At 54.0% G+C, this 25,651-nt stretch overlaps 4 protein-coding genes across 11 annotated transcripts; 3 read left to right on the top strand and 1 right to left on the bottom strand.

The window, feature by feature from the left end:
* Positions 1 to 167: 167 nt before the first annotated feature.
* LOC309889141 (uncharacterized protein) lies at positions 168 to 8,254 on the top strand. Of its 4 annotated transcripts, none has more exons than XM_082781863.1 (6): positions 168 to 276; positions 833 to 958; positions 2,295 to 2,377; positions 2,548 to 2,674; positions 3,330 to 3,440; positions 3,565 to 8,254. In XM_082781863.1, exons 3-6 carry the CDS (start codon positions 2,354 to 2,356, stop codon positions 5,325 to 5,327), a joined length of 2,025 nt encoding a protein of 674 aa, XP_082637989.1. In that variant the 5' UTR covers positions 168 to 276; positions 833 to 958; positions 2,295 to 2,353; the 3' UTR covers positions 5,328 to 8,254. The 4 variants fall into 4 exon arrangements, with proteins under 4 accessions (XP_082637989.1, XP_082637990.1, XP_082637991.1 ...); XM_082781864.1 differs by having other exon boundaries at positions 236 to 284; XM_082781865.1 differs by lacking the exon at positions 168 to 276 and having other exon boundaries at positions 297 to 958; positions 2,292 to 2,377.
* A 1,781-nt stretch (positions 8,255 to 10,035) lies between these two features.
* Positions 10,036 to 20,534, bottom strand: LOC309889164 (antigen-presenting glycoprotein CD1d-like). Of its 3 annotated transcripts, none has more exons than XM_082781913.1 (7): positions 20,237 to 20,534; positions 13,059 to 13,241; positions 12,235 to 12,513; positions 11,489 to 11,770; positions 11,099 to 11,383; positions 10,920 to 11,010; positions 10,036 to 10,841 (listed from the first exon to the last, which is right to left on the bottom strand). In XM_082781913.1, exons 2-7 carry the CDS (start codon positions 13,123 to 13,125, stop codon positions 10,796 to 10,798), a joined length of 1,050 nt encoding a protein of 349 aa, XP_082638039.1. In that variant the 5' UTR covers positions 13,126 to 13,241; positions 20,237 to 20,534; the 3' UTR covers positions 10,036 to 10,795. The 3 variants fall into 3 exon arrangements, with proteins under 3 accessions (XP_082638039.1, XP_082638038.1, XP_082638037.1); XM_082781912.1 differs by having other exon boundaries at positions 10,038 to 10,841; positions 10,914 to 11,010; positions 13,059 to 13,211; positions 20,237 to 20,433; XM_082781911.1 differs by having other exon boundaries at positions 10,039 to 10,841; positions 10,914 to 11,010; positions 20,237 to 20,433.
* LOC309889182 (T-cell surface glycoprotein CD1b-2-like) lies at positions 13,941 to 16,688 on the top strand. Of its 3 annotated transcripts, none has more exons than XM_082781942.1 (4): positions 13,941 to 14,490; positions 15,151 to 15,826; positions 15,905 to 15,995; positions 16,083 to 16,688. In XM_082781942.1, the coding sequence occupies exons 2-4, from the start codon at positions 15,367 to 15,369 to the stop codon at positions 16,093 to 16,095; spliced, it is 564 nt and encodes a 187-aa protein (XP_082638068.1). In that variant the 5' UTR covers positions 13,941 to 14,490; positions 15,151 to 15,366; the 3' UTR covers positions 16,096 to 16,688. The 3 variants fall into 3 exon arrangements, with proteins under 3 accessions (XP_082638068.1, XP_082638067.1, XP_082638066.1); XM_082781941.1 differs by having other exon boundaries at positions 14,697 to 15,826; XM_082781940.1 differs by having other exon boundaries at positions 14,694 to 15,826.
* LOC309889254 (antigen-presenting glycoprotein CD1d-like) lies at positions 18,714 to 25,530 on the top strand (the record flags this gene model as incomplete). The annotated part of the gene is made up of 4 exons (XM_082782015.1): positions 18,714 to 19,186; positions 21,870 to 22,615; positions 22,727 to 23,011; positions 25,430 to 25,530. The coding sequence occupies exons 2-4, from the start codon at positions 22,441 to 22,443 to the stop codon at positions 25,528 to 25,530; spliced, it is 561 nt and encodes a 186-aa protein (XP_082638141.1). The 5' UTR covers positions 18,714 to 19,186; positions 21,870 to 22,440.
* Positions 25,531 to 25,651: the final 121 nt, after the last annotated feature.

Below are 25,651 nucleotides of genomic sequence, written 5' to 3'. Positions count from 1 at the left end.
AGATGAACACATTTCACACTGCATGTAAGGAATTCGCAATTCGTGTCAATAGAGGATCTGAAGGGTTAATGTTGAGGCCAGGTCTAGGGGATAAGAGAACAAAGGGGTTTGCAGAGAACTGCTGACTATTGCAGTGGAGGCTGTGCAAGTCTCTGACATCCCGCCCAGCCGCTACCAAATACAGAGAGAGAGGAAGCGGAAGGACAAAGCCTGGGAGGAAGACTACGAGCCTTCAGCAATAACGACACCCGACCCCCGAAGGACCACTGGAGACTGGTATACAGGTGCCCTTGGGAGGGTTCGGCTTCTAGGAACTAACTATAATAACCCTGCCTTTTCTAGAAGTAGTGATGAATATGTATTAGCCTAGCAACATAAAACCGAGCCGCCTGATGTAAGGACGTATGCGTGTGGGAGGAGCCCAGACTCCCCAGCACACCCAGCACTGTTTACTTGCCTTTTATTAACCCTATAAATAAATCATATAAAGCTAAATAGACTGGGAATTCTAGGAATTCCAGGAAGCCATGCTGCACATCAGGAGGAGCCATGGCTAAGGCTGAGCTGTAGCCCAGAGCACCTCCTACAGAGCTGATAAGGGGTTAAGAACCTTGGGTTGGGCCTGAATAGAGCCCCACGGCGTGGAAATACCCCCACAGAGGAAGAGCCTGAGAGTCTGGGCTCTGCCAGGGTGCTCGGGGAGGCTGGGGTGAGGGGGTAAAGCCTTAGGTGCAGCTCCCAGCTCCCTGCCCACCAGCAGACCTCTGAGGGGCACCCTGTAAGGCAAGCGAGAGCCTGGTTGGAAGCCACCCAGGCAGTGTCTTGGTTGCAGGAGGTGCACCGCGGCCATCCTGCAGCTGGGTCCAGCCTCAGGACACTTGGCATCCTCCAGCCTACACGACTCAGAGGAGCCAGGCTGCCTGCAAGGAGGGTGGGAGCAGCCTACTGTGGACTCGAGGTAGGTACTCTTCATTGCTTATACAGACAAGAGGCAGGATTTTCCTTTTTCACACGATTCCCCCCTTTGAGACAGGGCCTGAGCATCTAAAGCTCAGCACCAGACTTGGGAGGTCATGCAAAAGGGGAAAGGAAAAGCAGGATCTGACCCATGTTGCTGTTCAAGGGTGGGAGATAGCTGGCGGGACCCAAAGCATGCAGCTTGTTGCTCACTGCTCCTCTCTTGGCCGCAGCCAAGAAATGAGCTGGGCTCTGTGACAGAGGATGCAAGTTCTCAGCAGGAAGGCTCTGGATCTGCAGTGTTGTTTCCTGAGCCGTGGCTTAGACTCTGTTGCTGAGGTTTCTGAGGGGACACAGGACGGGGTTGGAGCTGGGAAAATCAAGAAGTGAGCAGAGATGATCAGCATGCTTTGCTGACCTGTTGAAGCTCTGTAATAATATATGTGGGACTACATTTCTAAGACGCGCACACACCTGACATCAAATAACCAGTGTCCATACCTCTGCGTGTATCAATTCCTGCATGCTACAAAAATTTGCCTGCCTCCTGTTGTGTTTGTTCTGCCAGCACTTGGTTTCCTTGCTTGCTTGTTCTGGGGCTTGTGCTACCTCCTTACCTACAGGACTTGGCTTTCTTTGTTCTGCAAATGCTTCCTAAGTCTGTTGTTCAGGATCTGCCTGTAACTGAAGACCCATTTTACAGGCAGCTGCTGGTCCTCCCTCAGGCATAGTCAGCATTTTCACCAGCACTGGACTCATTCAGGGCTCCTCTTGAATGGGTCAGGGGAAGAAAATCCTCTGAAACAAGAACAACTTCACTGCTCACAGGTTGAGACAGGGCCGGCTCACGGGTTGAGACAGGGTCAGGGGTGATCACTTTCCAATAAACATCACAGTCAAACAAGAGGGGGCAGAGGGCAGCTCTCTGTGGGTTGCACCCCCTTTTAGGCCATATCCACCTGCCCCAACATGAGCTCCTCAGTGGGCTGCAGTTTAGAGATCTGATCCACTCTGCCACACCATGGGCTGCAGCAGAACAGCCTGCTTCCCCATGGTCCTGGCCACAGGCTTCAGGGGAAATTCTGTCCTGGTGCCTGGAGCACCTCCTTCCTCCTTTGTCACTGACCTTAGTGTCTGCAGGGTTGTTTTCATCTCATTTTCTCACTCCTCTCTGACGATTGCTGATGTGCAGCAGCTTTTTTCTTTCTTAAACCTGTGTCCCAGCTGGCTTTTACCCCCAATCAATGGCCTGCAGCTGGGCTGGCACTGGGGAGGGACAGGGACAGGGACTGCTGCATTCCCCCAAACCTACCCTGCCATTTCTCTTGTCCCAGCAGGTTCCAGTTTGATATCTACCTTTCAGCTGTGATTGTCCCAGCCTGCAGGAGGGCAGGAAATGGCCACGGCACATCCAGCTGAGGTAGGGGCTTGGAGAAGCAGCCAGGAGAGGCCAAGGGGGAAGGGATGTGAATGCAGGGGGAAGATGAGGTGCTGTCAGCCAGCATTTGTGTGCTGGGCACAGAGAAGCCACTGGGACTGGAGCTTCTGTCATCAACAGGCTGCTTCTACATGGAGCCTCTTTGCTTGCAGGAACCCGTGACCTTCGTGGAGGTGGCCGTGTATTTCAGCAGGGAGGAGTGGGAGCTGCTGCATCCTGCACAGCGAGTGCTCTACCGGGACGTGATGCTGGAGACGTATGAGTCCATAACTTCACTGGGTGAGTGAGGGCTTTGCTTCTTTTTCTACTCAGTAGGGGAGCTTTAGTGGTGTAGAAGAAGCCTCTGTGAGCAAGACATATAATAAACACAATGCAATTATTTACTGCATATAGAAGGAAAAAAAAAAAAAAAAAAAAACAACAACCTAAAACCACACACAAAAAAGATAAGGATGAGTTAAGAAGACAGTAGTGTGTTATCCAATACAATGTATATGTATTATGATATAATGATACAATCATAATATAATAGCAAAAATAATACTGTATATTAGAATATTTAATAATACAATAATATATAAAAGATATAGCTATATAGACATATACATGTATATATTATAGTTATATATACATGCGTCCAAAAGAGCTTTTCTTGGTGGTTGCATGTAAATCTTCCTTCTCAGCATTGCCTTCCTCGGTTTTCCCCTAAACCTTCTTGAAGTTAACTGCATCCCCCAAGCATGCGTTCCCCCTCCTGTTGATACGCTCCCTTCAAGCACTGGAAGGCCACAGTGAGGTCTCCCTGGAGCCTTCTCCTCTCCAAGCTAAAGAAGCTCAATTTCCTCAACCTTTATGCATAGGGAGGTTTTCCAGCCCTCTGATCATCTTAGTAGCCCTCCAAATGCTCTCATCTCCTCTGTTTTCGTCATTTAAGGACTACTTCCATCCCCCAAACCCGTGGTGATCTCCCAGCTTGAAGAAGGGGAAGATCCCTGGATCCCAGATCTGCATGGCGTGGAGGATGTGACAGGAGACCTCAGCCCAGGTGAGGTGGTGGAGGAAGGGAGGAGATTGGGGTTGGCAAAAGCCAAGATCAGAGGATCAGAGAGCTCTGTCTGGGCAATATTGTGGGCACTATGGGCTGGTTGTGGATTTCCTCTGTCATCCAGCAGGTGACAGGATCACAAAAGCAGCGGAGACTCTTCAGAAAGGTGGCGTGGCCCAAAGGCAGCTGAATGCTGTCTCTGTGGGAAAAAACAGAAGGGGCGTGCAAAAGGGCCTGGAGCATGGAAAGCATCTCAAGAAGCCACTGCAAACCCATCCAGGAAATGGAGCTCGGAAGCCCCTAGATGGCAGCAAAGGTCAAAAGGAGACTAAAGAACTGACAGTGAAGCAAGGCTGCCAGAAGAAATTGGAGAACCAATGTGACGAGTGTGGAAAAATCTTTAAAAGGCATTCCTATCTTCTTAAGCACCGGCGCATCCACACAGGAGACAAACCCTACAAGTGCACTGAGTGTGGGAAGAGCTACCTAACAAGTTCCAGTCTTGTTATACACCAGCGGATTCACACAGGAGAGAGACCCTACAAGTGCTTGGAGTGTGAGAAGAGCTTCAGAAGCAGCTCTGAACTCGCCTACCATCATCATGTTCACAGAGGAGAGAAACCTCACAAGTGCCCTGATTGTGAGAAGAGCTTCATAAAGAGTTGTGAACTCAAATTGCACAAACGGATCCACAACGGAGAGAGACCCTACAAGTGTCCTGAGTGTGGGAAGAGCTTCCAGTCGAGATCTGGACTCAAATGGCACAAAGGGACCCACACAGGAGAGAGACCCTACAAGTGCCCTGATTGTGGGAAGGGCTTCATAAGGATTTCTGAACTCAAATTGCACAAAGGGACCCACACGGAAGAGAGACCCTACAAGTGTCCCGAGTGTGGGAAGGGCTTCATAACGAGTTTTGTACTCAGTATACACAAACAGATCCACACAGGAGAGAGACCTCACAAGTGCCCTGAGTGTGACAAGAGCTACAAAAGAAGGGTAAATCTCATCTACCACCAGCACTTTCACACAGGAGAGAAGCCCTACAAATGCCCTGAGTGTGGGAAAGGCTTCATAAGTAGTTTTCTACTCAATTTTCACAAACGGATCCACGCAGGAGAGAGACCCTACAAGTGCTCACAGTGTGAGAAGAGCTTCCTCTCGATTTCTGGACTCAAATGGCACAAATGGATCCACACAGGAGAGAGACCCTACAAGTGCCCTGATTGTGAGAAGAGCTTCCTCTCAAGTTCTGGGCTCAAATTGCACAAACGGATCCACACAGGAGAGAGACCCTACAAGTGCCCTGATTGTGGGAAGGTCTTCAGCAGGACTTCTTCACTCAAGTTGCACAAACGAATCCACACGGAAGAGAGACCCTACAAGTGCCCTGAGTGTGAGAAGAGCTTCAAAACAAGTTCTGACTTCAAATTGCACAAACGGACCCACACAGGAGAGAGACCCTACAAGTGTCCTGAGTGTGGGAAGGACTTCATAAGGAATTTTCTACTCAAATTGCACAAACTGATCCACACAGGAGAGAGACCCTACAAGTGCTCACAGTGTGAGAAGAGCTACAGAAGAAGAGAAGGTCTCATCTACCACCAGCGCTTTCACACAGGAGAGAAGCCCTACAAATGCCCTGAGTGTGGGGAGAGCTTCAAAGCGAGTTCTGGACTCAATGCGCACAAATGGATCCACACAGGAGAGAGACCCTACAAGTGCTCGCAGTGTGAGAAGAGCTTCCTCTCGAGTTCTGGACTCAAATGGCACAAAGGGACCCACACAGGAGAGAGACCATACAAGTGTCCTGACTGTGCAAAGGCCTTCAAAAGCAGTTCTGAACTTAGATCACACAAGCGTATCCACAAAGGAGAGAAGCTGTAGTAATGCCCTAAGTGTGGGAGGAGCTTCAGCCAGAGCTCGAAGCTGGTCACCCAATTCTAGATTCACACAGAAGAGAACCTTACAAATACCTTGAGCAGAGGAAGAGCCTTGTGGCAAACTCATCTTCAAACCCTCCTGCAGATCAGACTCCCTCCCCCGAAACTTGAAGCCGAGGTTTAGCCCCATGCAGACAGCAGGGAGCACTAGGTGTAAGAATAAGATGTTTTCCCAGGCTGTGTTCCCTGGGAGATATCACTGACAGCCCATCAGGGAATGGTGCATATGGCTGAGAGCAGAGAGAGAAACCCTGTTCCTAGTGTGGGCATCTGACGATGGCTGTTGGACAGATCCAATCCCCTCTTCACTTCCTTATTCTGATTATCGCTATGTAAAATATTCTCTGGGATTCCTGACTTTCATGTCACCTTTTTTCTAAACTGCAGCGCACTGAGGAGCTCATGTTGGTAAGTGATCTCCCTGTCTCTGTCTCAACCCATGTGCTGTGAGTTTTTTCTTGTCAAGTCCTGTAGTTAAGGAGGAAGCACAAGCCCCAGAACAAGCAAGCAAGGATACCAAGTGCTGGCAGAACAAAAGGTAACATCAGAAGAGCCACTAGAGGAAGATCTTGCCTTCTGGATCCCCTAAAGGAATGTAGGGGCAGGAGATGAAAATTCCTTACCTGGAGGTTTTAGCTTGATAGAGACAACAGGAGGCAGGCGAATTTTTATAGCATGCAGGAATCGATACACGCAGAGGTATGGACTCTGGTCATTTGATGTCAGGTGGGGAGAGGAGGAAGGTCTTAGAAATATAGTCCCAGATATAATATTACAGATCTGTTCTACATCATACCTTGAAACAGCTGCTTCCTTGTACCTGATCTGGCCCGGACAAACCTGCTTTGCTCTGCAAGAGATGGAACCAGGACCTGGATCCTGCCTGGGGTAAAGCTTTCCTGGTTCTGAAACACTTTGCTGCTGTTGTCTGTCCTCCTGGTCTCCCTTGACCTGCTAGAAGTGTTCTTCCAAATGCAGTCCAGGATACTGTTGGCTTTCTTGGCCATGAGGGCACATTGCTGGCTCTTGGTCAGCCTGCTGTCCACCAGGACTCCCAGGTCCCTCTCTGCAGAGCTGCTCTCCAGCACATCAGCCCCCAGCCTGTACTGTTGCTTGGGGTTATTCCTCCCTACGTGCAGGACCCTGCACTTGCCTTTGTTGAACTTCAGGAGGTTCCTCCCAGCCCATCTCTCCAGCCTGTCAAGGTTCCTCTGAAGGGCAGCACAGCCCTCTGGGGTATCAGCCACTACTCCCAGCTTAATGTGGTCAGCAAACTTGCTGAGGGTGCACTCCGTTCCATCGTCCAGGTTGTTGATGAATACTTTGAACAAGACTGGACTCAGTACTTACCCTTGGCGGACACTGCTAGGTATCCAACTGGACTCAGCACCGCTAAGCACAACTCTCTGAGCTCTGCCATTCATCCAATTTTCAATCCACCTCACTGTCCACTCCGTCTAGCCCATACTTCCTGAGGATGTTATGGGAGACAGTGTCAAAAGCCTTGCTGAAGTCAAGGCAAGCCACCCATTAGCTGACAGAACACCACAAGTCCTGTTCTGAGATAACTTTCCCTTATCCACCAGGCGGGAGACCTGGTCATAGAAGGAGATGAGGCTGGTCAGGCAGGATTTGCCTTTCATGAACCCATTGCAAGACTTGCAGGAGCGGTGGACACCAGAAACTGAGCCCTGCAAATCTTGGCCCAGGTGGCCAAGAAGGCCAAGAGTATCCTGGCTTGTATCAGGAATAGTGTAACCAGCAGGAACAAGGAGGTGATCGTCCCCCTGTACTCTGCTCTGGTGAGGCCATACCTCGAGTACTGTGTTGCGTTTTGGGCCCCTCACTACAAGAAGGACATTGAGGCACTGAAATGCATACAGAGAAGGGCTACAAAGCTGGTGAAGGGCCTGGAACACAAGTCCTATGAGAAGCATCCGAGATAACTGGGGTTGTTTAATCTGGAGAAAAAGAGGCTCAGGGGAGACCTTATGGCTCTTTACAACTACCTGAAAGGAAGGTTTGGGGAGCTGGCAGTCAGCCTCTTCTCACAGATAACTAGTGATAGGACCAGAGGGAATGGCCTCGAGTTGTGCCAGGGGAGGTTCGGGTTGGAAATTAGAAGAAATTTCTTCTCAGAAAGAATAGTCAGGCATTGGAATGGGTTGCCCAGGAAGGTGGTGGAGTCACTGTCCCTGGGGGTGTTTAAGGAAAGGTTGGACGTGGTGCTTATGAACATAGTTTAATGGGTGATATTAGTGGTAGGGGTATGGTTGCATCAGATGATCTTGGAGGGCTTTCCAATGCTTTTATTTCTATGGTTCTATGACTGCTTGAGAAAGTTTCTCAGCAGTCAACACACAGGGCCATAGGGAAGAAGATAAGATTTTCTTTGTACTGGTGGAGTTAGCTAGCCAATTCATCCACCATGGCTTCCTCTGGGTCTTTCCAGGTCATTACTGACAAAGATTTGGCATATAATGATGGTGAGCTCCGTACAAACTTCTGTCACATGGGTTGCATGCATTTGACTTGATCTGGATCTTTGGATATCTGTTCATTTTCTAGGTTACTATAAATCACCTCCATCACAGCTAATTGCCTCAGGTACTGGATACCTCTCTCCATGGTAGTCCACTTGCCTGGCTGACATACATCTTACTTGAAGGGATAGCTTTCCTTCATGCCTGACAGGAGTTGCCTTCAGAGGCTCTTTCTGTCTGTTTTTCCTCCTGTTTTTGTGATGGCCCTGTTTTAGAGCAGTCTGCCCCTTCCACTTCTCCCTCCCAGAGCCTTCTAGGAGAAGTTCCTTCCCTTACTAAATAAACTGACTTCCTCTTCCATTGTTTCATCTTGACTACAGGAGTGACTAATACCATCCATTGGTCTCTTGGTTTTGCTACTCTGTTATCCCAACATCAGATTCAGACTTCCTCCTCCCCCTGAGGGTGCTGAATAATGTTTGCTATTGTTAGATAGGTGCAGACCAGCTCCCAGCACAGTTCAGCAAGCTGTAAGTCTCTGGCATTGCTGAGGTCAGGGAATACTTTCTTTTAAACATTCTTTCATTTGGGGGGGATTCCACACTTGTTCACTGGTGAAGCTCAAAACCAACGGAATAGATAGCCATGACAGAAGTTGTGAATGTCCCATCCCTGAAAATGTTTAAGGCTAGATTGGATAGGGCTTTGAGTAACCTTGTCTAGTGGAAGTTGTCCATGCCAATGGCAGAGGGTTTGGAATTAGGTGATCTTTAAGGTCCTTTCCAGCCCAAAGCATTCTATGATGCTATGACAAGTACCTACACATATCCTTCTTGCCACCCACCATCACACTGCCTTGGGGCAGATTCCTGGGTGGTGTTCTTAAATAATTGTTTAACCTTAGGAAATAACAGAAACATATTCTGGAGACTTATAAATAGGAGTATGTTGGTTACGCAAGGACACTCAAAATATTCAAAAGCTATTGTGATTAGCCCATAGGATAAGGAGGAAGAGGTCCCATACCTTATATTCTCCACAGATTGATTCCAGAGGTAAAAAAAAGAGTGCAGTTAATATTCTCCAAAAGGTGGTTCCTGAAGTACAGAGTTGATAGTAATGCAGGGCCTGGATACCAGATCAGGCTCAAGACCAGTACTTTAAAGCACAGTGAACTGAATAAATAAATAAACCATCACCACTATAATGACAACAAAAAACAGACAACAACAACAAAACACACGACCTTTAACAGGCTCTCGGATTTGATAAGTAGCTAAAGAGAGAATGTGGCACAGTTCACATCAGACAGGATAAACACAGAACAATATTAAGAGCAAACTGGTCAATATCATGAACAAGAGCTCCTGGTCAAATATGATAATTGTAAATTCCCTCTAAAGTGCTCTGGTCAAATCGATTGTTATCTTAATTCTTTGAGTCACATGTTGGGCACCAAAAAGGACTGTGGTGACAATTCTCTCACGCTTCCTCCTCAAAGGGAGGGCAGAGAGAAAGTATGATGGCAAAGAAAAGTGCTCACAGGTTGAGGATAAGTTAAAGGGAAAAGAAAGAGGAAAACAGCAACAGAAACAAACAAGCAAAGGCTGCACAGAAGAAAAGAGAGAAAACAATTATTCTCTACTTCCCATCAACGAGCGATGTTCAGCCACGTCTTTGTAAGCAGAGCCTCAATATGCATAGCAGTGTTGTGGAAGTATCATGTTTTCATAACAAGAGTTACCCATCTTCCGTCTCCTTTTCCAGATTTTATTGCTGAGTATGACATCATATGGTATGGAATATCCCTTTAGTCAGTTTAAGTCAGCTGCCCTGGTGATGTCCCCATCCCACCTCTTGCCCAGCCCCAGCCTTCTGGCTCTGGGGGCTGGAGGGAATCTTGATGCTGTACCAGTATTGCTCAGCAATAAACAAAGCATTTGTGTGACACTTCTAGCTACAAGTGCAAAACACAGCACTGTACAGGCAGCTGAGCCTGTTTGGCCTAGATAAGAGGATATCAATATCCTAATATATCAGTATCTTAAGGGAGGGTGTCAAGATGATGGGGCCAGACTCTTATTCAGCAGCTCCCAGTGATAGGAAAAGAACCAAGAGGCACAAACTGAAACACAAAGTTCCATCTGAATGAGGAAAAAATTCTTTACTGTGCTGGTGACAGAGCACTGGAACAGGTTGCCAGAGAGATTGTGGAGTTTCCTTCTGTAGAGATAATCAAAACCCACCTGTACATGACCCTGCACAGCATATTCTAGGCGACCGTGCTTTAACAAGGGAGTTGGACTGGATGGTCTCCAGAGGTTCCTTCCAACCTCTATCATCCTGTGTTTTTGTGAGGGTGTTTGGGGTCCTGGAGGTCCCAGGCCTGGGGCTCTGGCCGTGCCCCATGCCGCTTCCAGCACGAGAGGAGGAGAGGGGAGCTTGGTGATAAGCCCAGGGACTGGGCTGGGGCCATGAGGCAGGACAGCGACATGTGTGGGGGTGAGCACACAGGGCAGGCTGGGAATGGGATGCCCCTTGGCCATAGGGTGTCTTGGAGGGTTTGCGGGGACCCTGAGTGCTGGGGAATTGGGGCAGCTCTTGGCTGTCCCCTCCTGCAGCAGGTGGGGGCACCCACAGCTGTAGTTTTTCTCCGACATCCAGGGGCTGGTGGCCTTCATGTCCTTCCCTTGCAATGGGGTTTGCTCTGCACCCACTGGTAGGGAGCACTGGGGGCTGTGACCAGCCTTTGGGGGGCACAGTGCTCCATGTGCCTTGAGGGGTGACTGTCCACCAGATCCTTCCATCTCTCTTGCTCCTATGTGGCCTGCTTGTGCCCCACTGGCCTGGCCCCACTTTGTCACCTCTGTTAATGCAGGTGTGTTGGGGACAGAGCAGGGAGCAGGGGGTCTCAGCACGGGGGCGGGCATCAGATGAGGGATTCCCGGGGATCCTGCCTGGACACGGCACCTTTCCTGCAAGGGGGGACCAGCGTGAGCTGTGCTTGCTATCCAAGGGGACTCTTTCCCTTTGGCTGGAGCCCTCACCTGTACCTCCACCACCAAGCAGCACCAATGGCAATGGCAACAGCAAGGACCAGCACCACGATAACAATGATGACGGCGGGAGTCACAATGCGGTTTTCTGGTACGGGGAGAGAGTGGACGGCAGACGTGAGCACATGGAAGCACCAGAGAGGAAGCCACCCCCATGCCCCGTCCCTAGCACCTACCCCAGGGGATGAGGAGGCTGCGGGTGCCCAGGCTGCGGTGGCGAACGCGGCAGGCGTAGCTGTGCCCATCATGGGGGGCCACGGTCAGGCCGCTGTAGACCTGGTAGGTGAGGTCGGCGTTGGGCAGGACAGCGCTGGTGTTCAGGGCCGGGCCCGGTGGCACCTCGTGGCCGTCCCGCAGCCAGGCCACGCTGATGGACCGTGGGTAGAAGCCGGTGATGCGGCAAACCAGCAGGAGCTGGGCTGGGCCAGCTTTGCGGGCAAAGACGGTGGCAGTGGGCGTCTCTGTGGGGTGAGAGTGAGGGCCAAGGGGAGCCCAGCAAGGGCACCACTTGGCCCCAGAATGGGGGATGCATTGGTGTGGCCGTGCTGAGGCCACAGGGTTCTCACCTTGTCTTTCCAGGTCTGCCTTCCCATACCTGCACAGGGCACGGACGTGGCTCGGGCAGGTTTTGTAAAGGAGGTGCTCCACCATTTCTGTGACAGCCATCATCCCATTGAGGGACTTGCCCACCAGCTTGGCCAGCAGGTTCGACTGCTGGACAGCCCAGTACCTTCTTCCCGCCTCATACTCTACCAGGTCTCTGCCGCCCTCCCCAATTTTGGCGAAGGCGCGGCTCGTCCCATTGGGGTGAAGCTCACAGCCTGTATGGAGCTGGAACACCACAGGGTCTGCAAGGAGCAGAGGTAGCAGAAGGAGGCTGTGAGCACAGGGACAGGGGTGGCCCAAGGTGGGGGCAGCTGGGAAGGTGTGGGCAGGGGCACCAATGGCAGTGGGGTTGTGCTTCCAGGACCCTGCGCACCCTATGAGTTGTCAGGGTAGATCAAGCATAAGGGCTGGGCGTTTGAGCACCACTGTGCCCCCCAGAGTGCTCCCCCAAGTTTCTACTTCCATGTTGCCCCCAAACGTTCCGTCCATGTTTCTCCTTCCCTCATCAGTGCTGTGCAGGTCCTGCAGCCCTGCCAAGTTTGACAGCAGCTCCCCAGTACACAGGGCATTTCAGTACACTGCCTCCACACCCACCAAGTAGCTGGAGCCTCCTTTGCCCTTTGGAGGCTGTCACCCCCTGCCAAGACCCTGCCAACCCTGCCCTGGTGGGAAAGGGTGCTGTGTCTGAATCTCTCCCCATACTCACATTCCGCCTGCACATAAGCGGCCATCTCGTGCATGAATCGGATCACATTGCGCACGGCAAGCTTGAAGGAGGACAGAAGCTTCACCAGGTCCCCCTCAGCCATGGCCTGGTGGACCCAGGGGTAGCAGATGCGGAGGTTCCAGGTGTCCGGGTCCAGCACGTAGACGAACATGTCTGTCAGCACAGCCACCCCGGCCACCTTGGTGGAGTTGGCACTGGGGAGGAGGAAGGTCTGGAGTAGCTGGAAAAGCTTTGATTCTGCTGGGAGAGGAGATGGGGCTTCAAGAGAAGGGGGGGGGAGGGGAAATGAAGGATGTACTGTGCCCCACACCACAATGACCCCCATGCCCAAGGGACCCCTCTGGTCCCACCTGGTTCCCTGCTTTCATCGGAGGGTGTCCTGGTGCTGTGGCAAAACGCTCCAGGTGACAGCAGCACCCAAAACAATTTCGCACCGGGGCAGCTCCCCCGCAAACAGGCAACTGCTGCAAGGGGCCCACAGTACCACAAGGGGCCCAGACCCTCCCCTGGTGCCTGCAGAACAATGCCTTTGGGGGCACCCTGGCCCTCTAAGCCTGCCTGGAGAGTCCCCAGCCACATGGCTGCTCAGGCACATAAGCCCCTACACCAGTGCTGGGCAGGACAGTGAGCCCTGACCCGCAGGCACCTCTGGGTGCTGTGGGGTGGGGGGCAACCCCTTAGTGCTGCAGACTGTCCTCCCCATGTAGGGGAAGGTCTTAGCCATGCCCCCCTTGCCAGGACTACCAGTGGAGTCCGGTAGCGGAGGGACAGGTGGGTGAGGGTGTCCCAGAGCTCCCACTTACCTTCTGTTTCTGCCCATGTCCTGTGGAAGAGAAGCAGGAGGAGGAAGAGGAGGCGATGCGGCCGCATAGTGCTTGGGGTGAGGCTGAAGCAGTCCGGGCGGCGGGAGGAGGAAGCACCTATGGGGTTCTAGCAGCAGCGCTCCACCAATGGGGCTGGGGTAGGGGTTTTAGGGAGGGCCCTGGCTGGAGATCAGGGAGTACAGGATGGAGCGGAGCTGAAACGCCTCCATTTTGGGTTCCCCCTGCTCCATCTGTACCCCCGGTGGAGGGGGACAGTCCTGTGCCACCTGCTTTACCCTGGGAATGGGGCTGCCCGGGGAGGGGGCGATGAGCAACCACAGCCTCACACACCCACACACCCCAACCGGTGGCAGAGGGTCCCCACTCGGGTCAGGGCACCCATGCCAAAAGTGGGGTGCTGCAGCACCTCTTGGGTGCTGCGCATGGGGACAATGCAGTGAGAAGGGACAGCCTCACCCCCAGCCCATCTCCCCCACCGCTCAACCCCAGGCACGTTCCCCCAGCTTGCAGTTTCTCTTCCCCTTTCCTGGGCCCCCATGCTGGGGGCAAAAGCAGAACTGAAACACAGGCAAGGAGAAGCTTGTCCCACTCCGGCTGAGGGTGGGTGGTCCTAGTGCTGTCGCCCCCCAAGACCCCTTGGTGCCCTGGGGGAACCACCTGGATCCCTAAGGGACTGCTGGGCTCCTGTGAACAGCTCTAGTGTGGCACCAGTGCCCCCGGGAAGCTCGTCCTGCAGGCAGGGCACCCCATCACCCTCCAGGCACGACTGGGGCTGGCAGTCCCTGCTTGGATGTCCCCTGCTGTGCTGCTGGCACAGGGACAGCCCATCCAGGGCTGCTGCGGGCTGAGCCCTGGCACCCTGTGACACTGAGTCAGGCCCGGGATGGGGGGATGCTGCGGTGGCCCCCTTGAGGGCCAGTCTCCTTGGGGCCTCAGACCCTCAGCTCAGGTGACCAGCAGTCCCCACAGGACTTGGTGACCGTTCCTCTTTGCATTGCCCTCCGCTGAGCGCTGCTGCCCAAAATCCCCTCAGTGCTTAGCTCAGGGGATCGGGGACCCTTGACACAAGGCCAAGCTTTGCCTCCCTCATTGTCTTGGGGTGCAAGTGCAGCCCTAGGAGAACCCACCCAGCCCCCTAGACCTGGCAGCCCTGGGTGTCCCAGCCCAGCTCTTGACAGAGGGCACCTCAGGGCCCACCCCAAAACCTCAACGCCAGCTCCATTGGCTGTCAGGGCACTCAGTGCCACCACTGATATCAGAGTCACCCTGGGGAGAAGTAAGCAGCCCACACAGCTCCATCTTCCAACTGCTGTGTTTGCCTGTGGCCTTGTTGTGGATACCATGCAGCCCTGTTGCCTTCTCCTCTTCCCCTTCTTCTTCTTCTTTCCTGGGACGTGGGCAGAGCTGGAGGGTAAGTAGAAGCTCACCCCAATCTGCTCCCCTTCCTCTACTCTCCCCCCTGCTCCACATACCCTCCTTCACAGGGCCATGGTCAAGCTGGGGGGCCAGAGCTGGGACTGCTGAAGTGGTGGTGGGGGTGCAGGGGACCCCAAGAAGCTGTCAGGGCCTGACAAAAGTGGCATCACTTTCCCCAGCTCTCTCCCCCCTCTCCAGCAGGCTCTTACATGCTCCAGCTACGCTATTTTGTCACCTTCCAAAATGCCACGTCCATGCAAGTCGGGGGGCTTGGCCTCGTGGGGGACATCAAAATTGGTTCGCTGGACAGCCTCACCAAGGACATCCATTACTACCAGCCCTGGCTGCGTTCAGCCCTGCCCAAAGGTGACTGGGATGTCATTGACAGCTTCGTCAAGTCATACCTGCATGATTTCAACAGCCTGGTGCAGACACTCACCAACCACATCAGGGTGTCCTGTACGTGCCCACAGTCCCCCCTCCATTTCCAAGTGACCCCTTGGGCATGAGCTAAGGCCGGTGGGCAGCTCCACAGGCCAGGCTTCTGCAGAGCCCTTTCGGATGGGGACGCAATTCAGGCGGACCCCCTAAGGCTCCCGAGGGGATGCAATGCTGAACACCCCACATATACCCTCCACATCCCATCTCCCCCCAGACCCTTTCGTCTTCCAGACCTCCAAAGGCTGCCAGATCCAGCCCAACGGGACTGCCAGATCTTTCTTTGTCATTGCCTACGAGGGCGAGGACTTGATCCGGTTCCACATGAACAAGGGAACTTGGAATCGGGTGCCAGATAATGAGATGTCAGCAACCGCTGAGCATTTGTTGAACAATGCCACCACCCTCAATGAGCTGATACAATTGCTCCTCAATGTCACCTGTGTCGACATTTTGGAAAGGTTCATTGAGTACGGGAGGACAAATCTGGAGAGACAAGGTAAGACCCTCCTCAACCCTGGCACAGCCACCCGAAAGTCTCCCCTCTGAAAACAGGGGTAAGCAGTGCCCCTGCTGGGCTCCCCTTGGCCCTCACTCTCACCCCACAGAGCTGCCCACTGCCACCGTCTTTGCCCGCAAAGCTGGCCCAGCCCAGCTCCTGCTGGTTTGCCGCATCACCGGCTTCTACCCACGGCCCATCAGCGTGGCCTGGCTGCGGGACGGCCACGAGGTGCCACCGGGCCCGGCCCTGAACACCAGCGCTGTCCTGCCCAACGCCGACCTCACCTACCAGGTCTACAGCGGCCTGACCGTGGCCCCCCGTGATGGGCACAGCTACGCCTGCCGCGTTCGCCACCGCAGCCTGGGCACCCGCAGCCTCCTCATCCCCTGGGGTAGGTGCCTCTGGGATGGGGATTCTGAGCTGTGCTGATGGAGCAGAGCAGGAAAGCTGATGGTCTTGTGTTCCTCAGGGCAATCAAACGCTGGGCTGATCGCAGGGCTTGTGGTTGCTCTGCTGGCAGCTGTGGTTGTGATTGGTGCACTTTGGGTGTGGAGATACAGGTAAGGCCCCTTCTGCCCTGCTGTGTACCTGGGAAATCCCTGCTGGGGAGCTCCCCAGAGCCATCCCACCATTCTCTCCTGTTTTAGGAAGCGCCATTAAATGGAAGAATGGAGCCCAGCAGCTTTCTCCTGAGCACAGCAGCCCTGTTTGCTTCAAACCCCCACCTTGGGCACAGCCTCCACCTCCCTCTGCTGTGACAAAGTTCCAGGCACCACCAGGAGCAAGATCATCTCATCAGGGAGCCACAGCTGGGAAAGATGTGGTACTCAAGCCCTGCTGTTATTTGCATTATGGACAGGGATGCAAGTCCTCACCTGTTACACATAATCACTTTGTGCCTCATGGCAATACCTATGCACCTGCTGAGGCTTCTTCAGGCACACCAGTCCCCTGTAGCAATTTCTTTCAGGTCCAGTATGATAACGGTACTGTCAGCAGGCAGTACGCTGCACCCCTTCCACTGTCACTTTCTAGATATTTCTCTTAAAAGCTTCTTTTATTAACCATATTCCAAAAATAGCTGTGATTAATCTGACCTGTTACACGCAGGGTAAGTACACACAAGTTGTGTTTATGGCACCAAGTAGCACTGCACTCTGAGGTGATCTGAGGGAGCTGCAGGCATGGATAAAACAAAAATAAACCACTGATGTTTTTGCTAAGATCACGTGCCTTTTATAACGGTTTCTGTGGGCTCGGGGAGGGTTTGGCCAGCTTGAGCGCAGCACTGCTGAAATTATCAGCACTAAATTCAGGGCTTCAGGCTAGTTAAGAGAAGCAGTAGGAAAAGGGAGCCGAGCTCTGACAGGCATTGCAAGGCCATGGATTCTGTGGCTGGGAGGGGGATCCCGGGCCCTGGGCTGGGCTCCCTGCGGGGCCGGGAAGCTGTAGCATGGGGCACGCAGGGCCCTGACCACTGAGAGACCTGGTGGGAAGGGGTGCCTGGAGGAAGAGGGGGGACTGTGGCCCATGTGGGGACCGCAGGACCCAGAGGGGACTGCGGGGAACAGTGGGGAGTGGAGGGCAATGCGAAGAGGAATGGTCACTGAGGAGGTCCTGTGAGGAATGCCAGTCACCTGAGGGGACTTCAAGAACCAGCAGGGACTTGACCTGGGGGTTTGAGGCCTTGAGGAGTCTGAGGGGACTGGTGGCCGCTTGAAGGGCAGCTTTGAAGACCAGCCATTACATGATGGGAGTGCAGGGACCACCATCCCCATGCTTCCTCCCTCACCAGCTGCACCATGGCTGCCCTTTGGCATCCCAGCAGCTGCTCTCTCTCCTCCCTGCCAAGCACTGGTGGCCCTGTCAGGAGGAACAGGGACGCTGCAGGAACAGCCATCCCCTGGGGAACACTGCAGTGAGTGAGCCCTGGAGGAAGCGGGAGCTTTGGAGCCATGTCTGAGCCCACAAGGCCACCGCTGCATCCCCCCATCCCGGGCCTGACTCAGTGTCACAGGGTGTCAGGGCTCAGAATCACAGAATTGTCCACAGTGGTGAAGGTAATGGCACCTTGGTGTTTAGTAACTGAAACATTAAGAGCTTGGCGAGCAGAAAAAAAGCTACAAACTGCCGTGGCACAGGCAAGTGAAGCACAAGATGGCGCTTGTGCACTGACAGAAAAGACCAACCTGATTGATTTTGAAAAGGAGGCAGAAACAAGCCCTAGCCTGTTTCCTCCAGCTTTGTCACCATCAGCGCCCCTGATAGGGGATATTTCTATGCCCCCCATCTCTTCCCAAAGTGAGGCCCCTCGATCAAGTAAAGATTTTGACCCTTGCAAGCGTTGGGACGATATACTCCAAGAGGCATTAAGAGATGGGGACCCGATGGGCACGGCCTTTCCAGTAACAGTATGGATTAATGGGCCCAATGAGTATAAAGCTTTTCAGTGGGACTTGATAAAGGAACTGAGAAAAATAGTCATGACCTACGGATTGCATGCGCCTTTCACCCAATCATTATTAGAAAATGTGATAAGAGGTCAGTTGCTGGTTCCGTATGATTGTCACCAAATAGCCACTATGATCCTCACCCCAACTTAAAAATTGTTATCGGAACAGAAATGGAGAGAACTGTGGGAGATAGCAGCACTGCAGAATTTAGAAAGAACATTAGACAACCCTCTTATGGGTGCAGGGCTTCCTCAGCTTATGGGGACTGAGCCATTAATAGACCCACGACTACAAACTTGGCTCAACGATGCCATCTTGCAACAGTCAGCCCAACTAGCATTACAAGCCTTGCTGAGACTGCCAGAAGTGGGAAGGAGCCAGCCTTCTTTTGCTAGCATAGGACAAGGAGTCAATGAACCTTATACGCAATTTCTAGATAGTTTTGTTATATATGGAGTGGTAATTCATGTCAAGAAGTTGGTTGATATTAATAAAGAAGGGGGAGATGTGGGAGTGTGGCCATGGGGGTTGGAAAGCCCCGTGGTTGATGGTAACATCAGACTCTTAAAGATGAGACCGTCAGGAATGTAAAAGAGTTTAGAGGGAACAAAGAAAGGTGAATCAGGAGACTCCATGCAGTCTCAGGTTTCTTGTTCTCCAGCCATTGAGGCTCGGAAGTTTCTGGGTGTTTGCTGTTGCTGTTTTATGCAAAGTTGTTTGACCAATGAAAAGTTGTTTTGAAAAGAACTGCTGTGGAGAGAAGGGTATAAGAGGGGAGCCTGCCCTCAAGATAATAATAATAAAAAAAAAAAAAAAAAAAAAAAAAAAGGCAACACGATGTGATGAAGTTATGTAGAATCATAGAATCATAGAATATCCTGAGTTGGAAGGGACCCTTAAGGATCATCAAGTCCAACTCTTGACACCACACAGGTCTACCCAAAAGTTCAGACCATGTGACTAAGTGCACAGTCCAATCTCTTCTTAAATTCAGACAGGCTCGGTGCAGTGACCACTTCCCTGGGGAGCCTGTTCCAGTGTGCAACCACCCTCTCTGTGAAGAACCCCCTATGTCATCAATAAAGAAGCAGAAAGAAGGAATGAAAAGGAACAGGCTGTCAGAATGGAGACCAGGACGGGAACAGGCACATTAATTTCATCATGAAGATAGGTTCGGCCAAACTCAGCAAATCACTCAGAGAATCTTGTACTGAAAGTCGCTGGAAACAGGCGCACCGGAGCTGGAGAGAAGCTCGAGCTGAGAGAAGTGGACCTGTGCACACAACTGCCTCTCGCTGGTAAGCAGTTGCGCATTATGGGGAATCATATGTCCTTAGGAACAAAGACCGTCCTGGTAACCTTACAGCTTATTCTCCTTATTAACAATCGGACAGCTTATGATCCTGAAATATGGGACCAAATTGAGGTCAAGGTGTGGGACTCTGCAACTAAAACCGACAAGGTTGCAGTGGGATTGCTCGGCACCTGGCGAGCAATCTCTGAGGCCTTAAAGAGCCATGTGGGGCCACAATCACAAACGTGTGGTTTGCCAGATAGTGAGGGAGCTGTGGGCTTCTTTACTGATCCGACTGCTACGCCGTGGGCCGACCTGATGCTACAGCCGTCCAAGGCTTTTGCTGTTAGGCCCCCTGGTGACCTGGATGTGCCTTTTGACCCAGGCCTATTGGCCTTGAAAAGGAGAAGGATATGCTTTTCTTCGATTCGGGAAGAACAGGATACATAAGGCCCAAAGACGGAGTTGCTTCACAGCTTAAAGCGAGACATATTGCTCAAAAGGGATGGAAAATGGAGACTTCTTTGTAATCAATAAAAGGAAGGGAAAATGGAGACTGTTAAGTCATGGAACTAAAAGGATTGTTTTTTACCTTTTCTAATTGTACATATGTATAGGCGTACTCGAGTTTAGTAAGTCATGGAACTTATGGATTGTTTGTTACCTTTTCTGATTGTATAGGCATACTTGGGTTTAGTATGTAAAAGCTGTGTTCTACAACTTTAGAATGTTTGATGTTCGTGTGTACATGTTGGTGGAGTGTAGACTCCCCACACACCTTTGGGGGCACCCTGGCACCCTAAGCCTGCCTGGAGAGCCCCCAGCCCCATGGCTGCTCAGGCACATAAGCCCCTACACCAGTGCTGGGCAGGACAGTGAGCCCTGACCCGCAGGCACCTCTGGGTGCTGTAGGGTGGAGGGCAACCCCTTGGTGCTGCAGACTGTCCTCCCCATGTAGGGGAAGGTCTTAGCCATGCTCCCCTTGCCAGGACTACCAATGGAGTCCGGTAGCGGAGGGACAGGTGGATGGGGGTGTCCCAGAGCTCCCACTTACCTTCTGTTTCTGCCCATGTCCTGTGGAAGAGAAGCAGGAGGAGGAAGAGGAGGCGATGCGGCCGCATAGTGCTTGGGGTGAGGCTGAAGCAGTCCGGGCGGCGGGAGGAGGAAGCACCTATGGGGTTCTAGCAGCAGCGCTCCACCAATGGGGCTGGGGTAGGGGTTTTAGGGAGGGCCCTGGCTGGAGATCAGGGACTACAGGATGGAGCGGAGCTGAAACGCCTCCATTTTGGGTTCCCCCTGCTCCATCTGTACCCCCGGTGGAGGGGGACAGTCCTGTGCCACCTGCTTCACCCTGGGAATGGGGCTGCCCGGGGAGGGGGCGATGAGCAACCACAGCCTCACACACCCACACACCCCAACCGGTGGCAGAGGGTCCCCACTCGGGTCAGGGCACCCATGCCAAAAGTCGGGTGCTGCAGCACCTCTTGGGTGCTGCGCATGGGGACAATGCAGTGAGAAGGGACAGCCTCACCCCCAGCCCATCTCCCCCACTGCTCAACCCCAGGCACGTTCCCCCCAGCTTGCAGTTTCTCTTCCCCTTTCCCGGGCCCCCATGCTGGGGGCAAAAGCAGAACTGAAACACAGGCAAGGAGAAGCTTGTCCCACTCCGGCTGAGGGTGGGTGGTCCTAGTGCTGTCACCCCCCAAGACCCCTTGGTGCCCTGGGGGAACCACCTGGATCCCTAAGGGACTGCTAGGCTCCTGTGAACAGCTCTAGTGTGGCACCAGTGCCCCCGGGAAGCTCGTCCTGCAGGCAGGGCACCCCATCACCCTCCAGGCACGACTGGGGCTGGCAGTCCCTGCTTGGATGTCCCCTGCTGTGCTGCTGGCACAGGGACAGCCCATCCAGGGCTGCTGCGGGCTGAGCCCTGGCACCCTGTGACACTGAGTCAGGCCCGGGATGGGGGGATGCTGCGGTGGCCCCCTTGAGGGTCAGTCTCCGTGGGGCCTCAGACCCTCAGCTCAGGTGACCAGCAGTCCCCACAGGACTTGGTGACCGTTCCTCTTTGCATTGCCCTCCGCTGAGCGCTGCTGCCCAAAATCCCCTCAGTGCTTAGCTCAGGGGATGGGGGAAACTTGACACAAGGCCAAGCTTTGCCTCCCTCATTGTCTTGGGGTGCAAGTGCAGCCCTAGGAGAACCCACCCAGCCCCCTAGACCTGGCAGCCCTGGGTGTCCCAGCCCAGCTCTTGACAGAGGGCACCTCAGGGCCCACCCCAAAACCTCAACGCCAGCTCCATTGGCTGTCAGGGCACTCAGTGCCACCACTGATATCAGAGTCACCCTGGGGAGAAGTGAGCAGCCCACACAGCTCCATCTTCCAACTGCTGTGTTTGCCTGTGGCCTTGTTGTGGATACCATGCAGCCCTGTTGCCTTCTCCTCTTCCCCTTCTTCTTCTTTCCTGGGACGTGGGCAGAGCTGGAGGGTAAGTAGAAGCTCACCCAAATCTGCTCCCCTTCCTCTACTCTCCCCCCTGCTCCACATACCCTCCTTCACAGGGCCAAGGTCAAGCTGGGGGGCCAGAGCTGGGGCTGCTGAAGTGGTGGTGGGGGTGCAGGGGACCCCAAGAAGCTGTCAGGGCCTGACAAAAGTGGCATCACTTTCCCCAGCTCTCTCCCCCCTCTCCAGCAGGCTCTCACATGCTCCAGCTACGCCATTTCGTCACCTTCCAAAATGCCACATCCATGCAAGTGGGGGGCCTTGGCCTCGTGGGGGACATCAAAATTGGTTCGCTGGACAGACGCACCGGGGACATCCATTACCACCAGCCCTGGCTGCGTCCAGCCCTGCCCAAAGGTGACTGGGATGTCATTGAGAGCTCCATCAAGTCATACCTGCGGGATTTCAACAGCCTGGTGCAGAAGCTCACCAACCACATCAGGGTGTCCTGTACGTGCCCACAGTCCCCCCTCCATTTCCAAGTGACCCCTCTGGCATGAGCCAAGTCTGGTGGGCACCTCCACAGGCCAGGCTTCTGCAGAGCCCTTGGGGATGGAGATGCAATTCAATCGGACCCCCTAAGGCTCCCGAGGGGATGCAATTCTGAACACCCCACATATCCCCTCCACCCTCCACATCCTGTCTCCCCCCAGACCCTTTCGTCTTCCAGTCATCCATATGCTGCAAGCTCCAGCCCAACGGGACTACCAGGACAGTCCTTGCCATTGCCTACGAGGGCGAGGACTTGCTCCAGTTCCACATGAACAAGGGAACTTGGGATCGGGTGCCAGATAATGAGATGTCAGCAACCGCTGAGCATTTGTTGAACAATGCCACCACCCTCAATGAGCTGATACAAGTGCTCCTCAATGTCACCTGTGTTGACATTTTGGAAAGGTTCATTGAGTACGGGAGGGCATCTCTAGAGAGACATGGTAAGACCCTCCTCAACCCTGGCACAGCCACCCGAAAGTCTCCCCTTTGACAACAGGGAGCCAAGCAGTATTCCTGCTAGGCTCCCCTTGGCCCTCACTCTCACCCCACAGAGCCGCCCACTGCCACCGTCTTTGCCCGCAAAGCTGGCCCAGCCCAGCTCCTGCTGGTTTGCCGCATCACCGGCTTCTACCCACGGCCCATCAGCGTGGCCTGGCTGCGGGACGGCCACGAGGTGCCACCGGGCCCGGCCCTGAACACCAGCGCTGTCCTACCCAACGCCGACCTCACCTACCAGGTCTACAGCAGCCTGACCGTGGCCCCCCGTGATGGGCACAGCTACGCCTGCCGCGTTCGCCACCGCAGCCTGGGCACCCGCAGCCTCCTCATCCCCTGGGGTAGGTGCCTCTGGGATGGGGATTCTGAGCCGTGCTGATGGACCAGAGTAGGAAAGCTGACGGGCTTGTGTTCCTCAGGGCAATCAAACGCTGGGCTGATCGCAGGGCTTGTGGTTGCTCTGCTGACAGCTGTGGTTGTGATTGGTGCACTTTGGGTGTGGAGATACAGGTAAGGCCCCTTCTGCCCTGCTGTGTACCTGGGAAATCCCTGCTGGGGAGCTCCCCAGAGCCATCCCACCATCCTCTCCTGTTTTAGGAAGCGCCATTAAATGGAAGAATGAGGCCCAGCAGCTTTCTCCTGAGCACAGCAGTCCTGTCTGCTTCAAACCCTCACCTTGGGCACAGCCTCCATCTGCCTCTGCTGTGACAAAGCTCCAGGCACCACCAGGAGCAAGATCATCTCATCAGGGAGCCACAGCTGGGAAAGATGTGGTACTCAAGCCCTGCTGTTATTTGCATTATGGACAGGGATGCAAGTCCTCACCTATTACACGTAATCACTTTGTGCCTCATGGCACTACCTATGCACCTGCTGAGGCTTCTTCAGGCACACCAGTCCCCTGTAGCAATTTCTTTCAGGTCCAGTATGATAACGGTACTGTCAGCAGGCAGTATGCTGCACCCCTTCCACTGCCACTTTCTAGATATTTCTCTTAAAAGCTGCTTTTATTAACCATATTCCAGAAATAGCTGTGATTAATCCGACCTGTTACACACAGGGTAAGTACACACAAGTTGTGTTTATGGCACCAAGTAGCACTGCACTCTGAGGTGATCTGAGGGAGCTGCAGGCATGGATAAAACAAAAATAAACCACTGATGTTTTTGCTAAGATCACGTGCCTTTTATAACGGTTTCTGTGGGCTCGGGGACGGTTTGGCCAGCTTGAGCGCAGCACTGCTGAAATTATCAGCACTAAATTCAGGGCTTCAGGCTAGTTAAGAGAAGCAGTAGAAAAAGGGAGCCGAGCTCTGACAGGCATTGTGGGGCCATGGATTCTGTGGCTGGGAGGGGGATCCCGGGCCCTGGGCTGGCATCCCCGTGGGGTGGGAGGCTGTTGCACGGGGCACACAGAGCCCTGACCACTGAGAGACCTGGTGGGAAGGGGCACCCGGAGGAATAGGGGGGACTGTGGCCCATGTGGGGACCACAGGACCCAGTGGGTCCTGAGGGGACTGTGGGGAGCAGTGGGGAGTGGAGGGCAATGCAAAGAGGAACGGTCACTGAGGATGTCCTGTGGGGACTGCCGGTCACCTGAGGGGACTTCAACCACCAGCAGGGACCTGAGCTGAGGCTTTGAGGCCCTGAGGAGACTGAGGGGACCGGTGGCCGCTTGAAGGGCAGCTTTGAAGACCAGCCATTACATGAGGGGAGTGCAGGGACCACCATCCCCATGCTTCCTCCCTCACCAGCTGCACCATGGCTGCCCTTTGGCATCCCAGCAGCTGTTCTCTCTCCTCCCTGACAGGCACTGGTGGCCCTGTCAGGAGGGACTGGGACACTGCAGGAATGGCCATCCCCTGGGGAACACTGCAGTGAGTGAGCCCTGGAGGAAGCGGGAGCTTTGGTGCCATGTCTGAGCCCACAGGGCCACCACAGCATCCCCCTTCCTGGGCCTGACTCAGTGTCACAGGGTGCCAGGGCTCAGCCCGCAGCAGCCCTGGATGGGCTGTCCCTGTGCCACCAGCACAGCAGGGGACATCCAAGCAGGGACTACCAGCCCCAGTTGTGCCTGGAGGGTGATGGGAGCTGTGGGGACCAAGGGTTACCTGAGCCTAGAGCAGGGATCCCCTGCCCTGGGGGTGCTTGGAACCATACCAGGTCCCTGTCCTAACATGTGGGGTCAAGGGGCAGCTTGGCCAGGGCCCTGTGGTGCTGAGGGGTGTGGGGTAGCTTCCAGAGCCTCCCAGTATGGGTGGGTCCCCCCACTCACACCCTCCTGTCACTCACAGGGGCAATGTGTCCCGTCCATGCAGCAGGGCGCTGGGCTCTGCTCCGCGCTGCCGTGTTGGGTGTCACTGGGGAGGAACGAGTGGGATGGGGGGTACTGAGGCATAGAGGCGAGAATTGTGGTGTGGTCCTGCGGGTACCATAGGGCTGGGGTCACTCCATGACCCCCAAGTGTCTCCGGCAGCCACCTGCCCTCAGGCTGTTGGTGGAAGCCGAGGAAATTCCTCAGAAAGCGCAGTGGGGCTGGGCCGGAGCAGTCTTTCTCCCACAACATGGGGCTGCACCCCCGTCTGCCCCCAACATACCCAGCTCAACATCTGCCCTACAGCCTCCTATGCATTCCATGCCCCCCCCTACACTGTGCTCACCAGCTCCACGCCAGCCCCATTGCCCCCAGCTCTTCACATGCCCATGTGCACCCAGCCCCAAATGTGTTACTACCCCCTCAGCCTCTCTTTCTCCCCCCAGCCCCATATGTGCCCATGCCCTACAACTTCCCTCGTGTCCTCCAGCCCCACACAAGCCCCATGCGTCCTCCCAAGCCCCATGTGCCCCATGCCAGCTCCTAGCCCCATCTTAGCCCCCCTGCCCTCCCCACATCCTATACTCACCAGCCCTGCACGTGAACCCCAGCACCTCACATGTCCTATGCCCCCCCTTAACCCCCCCAGCCCCACACGTGACCCCCAG

This window comes from Aythya marila (assembly GCF_965140915.1).
Source record: "Aythya marila genome assembly, chromosome: 33".
In the NCBI taxonomy this organism is placed as follows: Eukaryota; Metazoa; Chordata; class Aves; order Anseriformes; family Anatidae; genus Aythya; species Aythya marila.
Note: the sequence above shows the minus strand (reverse complement) of the source record. Positions and strands in the feature narration are given on the sequence as shown.

Coding starts and splice junctions, on each gene's coding strand:
- LOC309889141 (XM_082781863.1), top strand. CDS start 2,354: ATGGCCACGGCACATCCAGCTGAG. Junction 2,378..2,547: donor CCACGGCACATCCAGCTGAG/GTAGGGGCTTGG, acceptor CTTTGCTTGCAG/GAACCCGTGACCTTCGTGGA. Junction 3,441..3,564: donor GACAGGAGACCTCAGCCCAG/GTGAGGTGGTGG, acceptor TCTGTCATCCAG/CAGGTGACAGGATCACAAAA.
- LOC309889164 (XM_082781912.1), bottom strand. CDS start 13,125: ATGCGGCCGCATCGCCTCCTCTTCCTCCTCCTGCTTCTCTTCCACAGG. Junction 12,514..13,058: donor GACATGGGCAGAAACAGAAG/GTAAGTGGGAGC, acceptor CTTCTCTTGAAG/CCCCATCTCCTCTCCCAGCA. Junction 11,011..11,098: donor CAGCCTCCTCATCCCCTGGG/GTAGGTGCTAGG, acceptor TCCCCGTACCAG/AAAACCGCATTGTGACTCCC.
- LOC309889182 (XM_082781942.1), top strand. CDS start 15,367: ATGTCACCTGTGTCGACATTTTGGAAAGGTTCATTGAGTACGGGAGGA. Junction 15,827..15,904: donor CAGCCTCCTCATCCCCTGGG/GTAGGTGCCTCT, acceptor TGTGTTCCTCAG/GGCAATCAAACGCTGGGCTG.